General features: G+C 26.8%; 1 protein-coding gene across 1 annotated transcript; it reads right to left on the bottom strand.

Annotated features, from left to right (window-relative positions):
* Window positions 1–1082: 1082 nt before the first annotated feature.
* Window positions 1083–7295, bottom strand: LOC105627022. Its single transcript, XM_012208302.1, has 7 exons — window positions 7074–7295; window positions 6779–6880; window positions 6316–6402; window positions 6247–6249; window positions 1503–2180; window positions 1249–1335; window positions 1083–1190 (listed from the first exon to the last, which is right to left on the bottom strand). Exons 1-7 carry the CDS (start codon window positions 7293–7295, stop codon window positions 1083–1085), a joined length of 1287 nt encoding a protein of 428 aa, XP_012063692.1.
* Window positions 7296–8595: the final 1300 nt, after the last annotated feature.

Genomic DNA, 8595 nt, shown 5'->3' on the forward strand with positions numbered 1-8595 from the left:
TTTCTTAATCCTTTTCTTTCTGTCCATTTCACCGCTAAACTAAGAAGATTGAAGACAGAATAAAGAATGGAGAAAGGACTAAAAATGGCGGATGCGAATATCTATATTATAGTGTTTTAATTTTAAGCCGTCATATCCTCTCTCAGATTTCTCCCTGCTTATGTCATGTGTTAACCATAACTGAGAATTACTAAAGTTCACTGCTGACAATATATCTCATTGGTTAATCGATTAGTTCCTAGATTCACCAGACATCCAATCAAAGAACATGCATATAATGAGAACTCATTTCTAATCAATAAAAAGCTCATATGAACGATAATACTTTTATTTATTAACCATACAATTATTGATAATTATATGCTATAAACCAAGTTTGGTCAAGAAAGGTCTATAGCCAAAAATTGATAAGAATATACATTGTACAATAGTTACGGAGATATGCAATAACAACCGATCCGCCTCGGTGAAACGCATATTCCTTCCGTTTTCGCCAACTTTCGATTGACAACAATCGGTCGTAAAAATCAGACATTGCAACAATTCATCTATGATTTCTCAATGACGAATAAAATAGTTAAATTTTTATTTATAACTAAAAACTGAATAGAAATATGCAATTTACATTTGACGAATTGTTTAAATCAATTTTAATTAATATAAATTTGCCTTAACAGTTATTCAACAGTTATTCTATTTTTGATAAATATTGATTTAACATAAAGATTTTAATTAATCGATATGAAAAATACATAAAATATAAATTAATCGATTCATTAATATTAGCTATTTAATATATTTTATTTTTGAATGAAAATACAATTAAACTGTAAATTACATTATTTATTTGATACGAAATACATTTTTATTAATTTATTTATTAATCTTGTCCATTTGAAAAAGTAAAATCTTATTTATATTATTGATAATAATGAAAGTACAAGATTTTAATCTGATGTTGTGCATGTATACATGGATACATGTGTACATGATTTTTTTAAAATAAAAACATTATACTCACAGCGACAAAATATTCCACATAAATTAAAAGTTTTCAATATTCTCGAACACATTTGTATTAATTAAATTGCTTTTGTATAATTAATTGCATTTGTCTTACTGTCGCAGGAATGCATCATGAACAAAAATTGTATTAAGATTAATAGATACGTGGAAGTACTATTCACAATCTAAAAACAAAATATGAAATAAATGATTCATACTTAATTAAAGAACATAATCACTCACCGCAGTGAGCAACGTTGCATCTACAGTTAGACCTTTGGCAGAGAATGTATTATCGCAATGCAATATTTGCAAGGAGAACAAATTTAACTGCAATAATAAATCAAATGATAATAAATACGAAAATTATAAAGCAGAAATGATAAATGTAGATCGATTAAATATAATCTAATATATACATATATATAAAAATATATAAAAATCGCAACGTAGTTATAAAAAAACTTTTAAACTAAAGTGAAATTATTCTTTACTACCTCATCTTTGATTTGCACATCGTTGATACCGTTAAGTACATCGTGAATGATAGTGCCAATTTTTATCGCTTCATTTTTGCCAGTTTCACAAGCCCACACTATCAATGTTAATCTTGTAAAGAAATATATTAAGAGTGATATAAAATAAGCATTATCAATTTCGTCTTGATTCAACAATATTTTGCCATTTTGCCATTGTATTACATTGGAATACATGTAGAATATTATCTGCTTGAAAGATAAAGCTATAGTAGCAAGAAGATGCAGACTGAAAATCATATTAAGCATCTGCACTGTGTCACTTATCATCAGATGCTGTTTCTTTAGAGCCTTAAGTTTTATCAACAAAAATGGATGTCTTTGCTCATGATAGATCTGTCTAAGATTATTTACCATCAGCTCCCGTAGATTCTCTAGATTATTGTTGATTTCTTTGAAACAGGCTTTTAAGACACAAACGCAATTTACGTATAGCATATCTATTTGAAATCCTAACAAGTTGACGAAAACTCTGAAGACATCGAATAAACCAAAAACATTTTTATCATTATATGAGAAACATAATGTTAACGCCAGCCAGAAATGAAAGAAAAAACCGAAAATATCCTTAGCATGTATTAATTTGGATAGTTTTTGATAAGACTTCTGTGGCAATCTTAAAGAAATATCTGATATAGTCTGAAGTAAACGCATTCGCGGATCGCTGAAGATATAAGAGATGACCACTAGAACCAGTCCATACAAAAAAGACAAGTTCAACGATATCATCCTGGGTACATCAATCTTGATTTTTCCAGAAAGATTAAGTTCATAAAACATTGTCAACTCATAAACACAGATTACGCAGAGAATAAAAATCCATAGAATATAGCGCGGTTTAGAAGTTTCAAAAGATGAAGCTTTAATTTTGTATGGAAATATTCCGAAAACTTTGCTTATGATAAAGTTGGGATACATCAAAGATTGAAAATCGGTAGCATGGAACAACGTCCACATTTCCCTTTTTGTTTTGGCCATTGAGTTCACTTTGGAATTTCTACGACATATTAAATATAATTAACAAGTTATCATTAAAGAACAACATTTAATATATTAATATATTATAATGGTTTCTTCTTAAATTTGTAAAGTAGAGGAGACTACGGAACTAAACTTATTTTCAGTTTTGAATTTTTAGAGTCGATATTAAAAAACTTACCGAAAAAAATGAATCTACATCAGTTACATTTAATTATCTATATTTTATATTTAATTATCTATAATTATCTATAATAATTATCTATATTATATAATCTATATTATATATTATATATAATTATCTATATTAATTATCTATAATTATCTATAATAATATTTTAATAATAATTGATAACTGATAAAACTAATATGAAAAAAAATGCATTCTTCTAATACATTCCATTTGAATCAAGCTCCGAGACCAGAATAAGGTGACTAACGGGGTAATTTGACTAAGATTATTAAAATGAAGATTAATATATTTTAAGCTCTTTAACTACATATTAATAAAACTTTTATAAAAAGATGTTCTGAACACAAACATTCATTTATCAAAGCAAAACAATACTTCTTTTTGTCAAATTCATTCATTTCGTGCAAAAGTACGTGGAATGATCTTAGTTTTATCAAGATTAGACATGAGGGAATTAATTTATAATATTTATCGTTGGGGGTCTTTTTAAAGGAATGAAATATTGAATAGATACTATAAGAGTTGTCACTAAATAAGTCATACTGTGGTTAGTTTACTATCCCAATATTCATTTTTTAAAATCATTAACAATATACGATAACAAACACAGATAAATAAAAAAATCGACTTTATTAAGTAAGAATTATGCTTATTATCTAAACAGAAATCAAAAATAAGAATAAAAGTATTTACTAAGTGTATGATTTTTTTTAATTGTAGCGTAACTTCTATCACAGATGTGTTCGCAACGAAATGTTACAGCAGACTGAGCGGTAATCGCTTCTGCGTGCTCAGACATATTTACTATGCTATGGTTGCCAAGTCCCGAACATTGCGATTAGGGTTCGAGGGTTCATGTGCTGGAGATTTTATATTTCGACTGGAGGCCGATTAAAAAAAAAATAAGAAAAAGAAAAAGAGTTTAATTTGTGTTTTGCGACCACTGTTACAGACTTTCTTTGTGTTATTAATATTTGACCTATTAATAAAGTGTCACCACAATAACAGAGACCTTTTTATTATTATTAGAAGATTACATATGCTTACCTAATCACAGACTTTCTTATTACTTTCCACGTAATTTAAATATTGCACTATACAGCGCGTTATCTACAAAATACAAAAAAAACAATACGTTATAACATCTTTAATACAACATAATATTTGTGAAACCAGCATCTTTTAAATATCTGTTTTGTAATAGTTTTTTTATTTCTTCTTTGGTTTTTTTTTCTACAATTACGCATTAGTAATAGTAAAATATTTTAAAATAAACATTCTGAATGAAAAATCGTAATAATTATACACAATAACATCGCAAGCATCACTGGATTGTGCAAATTAATAAATACACGCGAAAAACTTGAGATTTTTCTCGTCTGCTGGAGAATTGGAGATTGATTCCGAAAACTAAAGTCTCCAGTCGAAATCTATGAAGACTTTAACAACTGTGGTTTACGTGGTGTCTCGCGTGTTTTATTTTTAACGTAGCCTCGATTATTCTACTTATCCCATAGTTTACTGATTCCGGTCTCCTCTACTTTCTCAATTTTCATGCGAAACAACATGATAACGATCAAAAAAGTTGCGAGATTACAATAAAAATATATATTTGAGATACAATATCATTCGATTCTTATACATTAAAAATGTTTCGACTCGTAGAGTCTTCTTCAGTTAACAATACAATTAATCTAATAATCTAATCGCAAATTAAAAAACGGAACTAACGTCATAGTTGTATCATAGTTGTATCATAGCAAAACACTAAAGTGTTATCCATGTTTATAAGAACACCGTCATGATGTTATACGATATAACTAAATCCTTGTAACGGTACTCTTATAAACATGGTAGGATAACACTTTAGTTGCTTATGATACAATTATGACGATAGTTCCGTTTTTTAATGTGCGATTAGATTATTAGGTTAATTGTATTGTTAACTGAAGAAGACTCTGCGAATCGAAACATTTTAATGTATAAGAATCGAGTGATATTGTATCTCAAATATATTTTTATTGCAATCTAATAACTTTTGTCCTCGTTTTTGGTCGTTATATCCTGTTATTTTGCTTTGTCAAATAATCGAGCGATTTTATATTATTGTTTTTCATGCACTTTAACGTTAATATAAGCCAGAAACCTCTAAGTGTAGTATACAATTTCGAATTATCCACCACAAATATACATCAGTTGACACTAGTCTTATCTATTTATGACCTGCGATTGAGTTTAATTAAATTTAAAGCTGCAGATAGTTGCTGCGTCGAGTAGGAAGCCGCGACTAAAAGATTATTTGTTAGCTATGAAGCAACATCTTATGATTATTATTTTCGATCTTTTAAAATATAAAAACATAATAAGTAATAAAGTAATAAAGTAATTTCTAACATATGGATTTTCATTTAGCACATCTAAATTGGGAATAATATACCTGAAAGCATCGATATTACATAAAATAAAAATCATTCTATTTAATTGGAATACTTGATATTTTTATTATAATTTGGAATCTTGATTTTTGGAATCATCATTAATTAATAACAATTTTGAGATCTAGCAGTCTTGATTTTTAATGTAATCTTTATTATTGTAGTTTTTAATATAAGTATTTATAGGTTTATTCATTTAAAAATATATTCATATATTTTCTTATCATAATTTGTAATGATAATTGAAAATTACAATATTTAATTTTGTAATGATTTGGTATCTGACTTGTACATAAATTTTACATATTAAAATATTAAATGTACTTTGTGCATATTTAAAAACAATTAATTTTGTAATGAATGCAATTTCCTAGATTAAAATTGATCTACGAATTTTTAAATTGCTTGATTTCCTTTGATCCATGCGAAATTAATTAGTATTTTATGAGTATAAATGAGATATCTTTAGTTAGTTGACTTTATTTTTTATGTAAAAGAAATATGATACTTAAAATTACTATTGCAATATTTCGTCTATCCTCTCAATAAAAATTTAATTGAATCTATATTGATAACTGAAACTTGAATAAAAAATATGCAATTTGAATTATTTAAATCAATCTTAAACATTAAATTTATGTTAAAAATTATTCGTACTTTTGATTTGATAAAAAGATTCTACGAAATTAATCAATATGAGAAACATATAAAATATAAATTAGGTGTGTATTTATTAATATTTGCTATTTAACATATTTTTAACGAAAGAACAATTAGAATTAAGTTTTATAATATATTTAATGTGAAACACATTTTTTATTAATTTATCCATTAATGTGGTACATTCAAACAAATAAAATTTTAAATCTTACTTATTATTATATACGATACAAGATTTTTACTTGACATATATGAATAGAATGTATATCATCTATTTACAGCGATAAAATATTCAATACATAAAGATCAAAAATTTTCAATATTTTCAAACGTCTTTGTTAATAATTAAATTGCTTGTGAGTAATTAATTGCTGTCGCAAGAATGTGTTATGATCAAAAATTATATTAAGATTAATAAATACGTGGAAACGTTACTCACCATCTAAAAGCAAAACATGAAATACATAAATAATACGTATTTAATTAAGGATACTTTTTGATCACTCACCACAGTGAGCAATGTCGCATCAATAGTGAGACCTTTCGCGGAGAATGTAATATCACAATGCAATATTTGCAAGGAGAACAAATTTAACTGCAAGAACAAATCAAAAGGTAATAAATGAAATAAATGAAATGGTATAACCGAAATGATAAGTTTAATCCGACGTGAGCTAGATCGAGTATGTCACATCCAACACATTGATCTTTTTAAAATTGTTACTGATTTTATTAAATTTTAATAAACATAATTTTCTTATATAATTCTGGATATTTTATTTATCATTTTTTAAAAATTATGTGTTATGAAGTACTTTTAGATACTTTTAGGTATTTTTAGAGGTACTTTACCACCTAGCTCACGCCGGGTTAAATTAGTTAAATACAAAATAATTTAGATCTAATATATAAAAAGATCGCAACAAATTTATAAAAAACTTTTAAACTAATATGAAATTCTTCTTTACTACCTCATCTTTTATTTGCACATTACTGATGCTGTTATGTATATCGTGAATGGTAGTGCCAATTTTTTTCGCTTCATTTTTACCAGTTTCGTTTACCAGCCCACACTATAAATACGAATCTTGTAAAGTAATATGTTACGATTGATATAAAATATGCGTTATAAATCCTGTCTTGATTTAAGGATATCCCATTTTGCCATTGTATTACATTGAAATACACGTGGAATATTATTTGCTTAAAGACTAAAACTATGACAGCGAGAAGATGCAGACTGAAAATCATGTTAAGCATCTTCACTGTGTCACTTATTATCAGATGCTGTTTCTTCAGAACCTTAAGTTTTATCAGCAACGGATGTCTCTGCTCATTATAGATCCTAGGAATATTATTTATCATGAGCTCCCGCATATTCTCCAGATTATTGTTAATTTCTTTGAAACAGGCCTTTAATACACAAACGCAATTTATGTACAGCATATCCATTTGAAAGCCCAACAAGCTGACGAAAATTCTGAACATTTCGAATAATCCAAAAACCTTCTTTTCGGAATATGAGAGATATAATGATAACATTAACCAAAAGTGAAAGAAAAAACCGAAAAAGGCCTTAGCGTGTATTATTTTGGATAGTTTTTGATATGACTTCTGTGGCAATCTTGAAGAAATATCTGATATAGTCTGAAGTAAACGCATTCGCGAACCGATCAGGGCATAAGAGATGATCGTTATAAACAATCCAAATAAAAAGGAGAAATTCAACGATATAATTTTAGGTACATCAATCTTTTTTCCAGAGAAATTGAGTTTATACAACATTATCAACTCATAAATACATATTACGCAGAGAATAACAGTCCATAGAATGTAACGTGGTTTAGATGTTTCAAAAGTCGAAGCCTTAATTCTGTATGGAAATGTTCCGAGAATTTTGCTTATGAAAAAGTTGGGATACATCAAAGATTGAAAATCGGTAGCATGGAACAATCTCCACCTTTTTTCTTTCGTTTTGGCCCTTAACTTGACTTTGAAATTTCTACGACAAATTAATTATAATTATTGCGAGAAAACAACACTTTAATGTATTAATGATTCTGCTTAAATTTATTAAGTACTTCATCATTTTTTTTATACACTTCATCGTTAATACAATCCAGAAACTTCTTCAGTTTCGGACTTTTCACCACAAATATATATAAATTTGCACTAATTTATCTGTTTATGTGTTGTGATTCAGTTAAATTAAATTTAAAGCTACAGATAGTTTCTGCATCGAGTAGTAAGTCGTGACTAAAAATTATTTGTTAGCTATGAAATAATATAGACATTTTATGATCATTATTTATGACTTTTTAATATATAAAGACATGTAATAAAGTAATTTCTAACATATGAATTATTATTTAATACATCTAAATTGGGAATAATATGCTTGTAAGCATCGATATTAAATGAAATAAAAATGATTTCATTTAATTAGAATACTTCATATTTCTACCATAATATTGATATTATTTTGAATCGATTAATGTGATAACAACTTTGATGTTTATCAATCTTAATCTTTAATGTGGTCTTTATTATTGTAATTTATAATATGAAAATATGTATAGGTACATATTTATTCAAAAATATATGTATTCATATGCATTGATCATAACTTGTAATGATAATTGAAAATTATCATATCTAATTTTGTAGTAAAATAGATTTTACTTGTAAAATCTAAATATCTAAATCATAAATTGTACACATTAAAATATTTTGGATGGAATATAGGTGTCCGGATTATATCATGGTCACGAGTTAGAGTATTGATATC

The sequence above is a fragment of the Atta cephalotes genome, assembly GCF_000143395.1.
Source record: "Atta cephalotes unplaced genomic scaffold scaffold00007, whole genome shotgun sequence".
Classification (NCBI taxonomy): Eukaryota; Metazoa; Arthropoda; class Insecta; order Hymenoptera; family Formicidae; genus Atta; species Atta cephalotes.

Bases quoted from the DNA above. Each gene is read 5' to 3' on its own strand.
- LOC105627022 (XM_012208302.1), bottom strand. From the start codon at position 7,295: ATGTTCAGAATTTTCGTCAGCTTGTTGGGCTTTCAAATGGATATGCTG. The intron at 6,403-6,778 runs GTAGTAAAGAAG...TTGTTCTTGCAG, and splicing joins ATGTGCAAATAAAAGATGAG to TTAAATTTGTTCTCCTTGCA. The intron at 1,191-1,248 runs GTGAGTGATTAT...TTTTGTTTTTAG, and splicing joins ATGCAACGTTGCTCACTGCG to ATTGTGAATAGTACTTCCAC.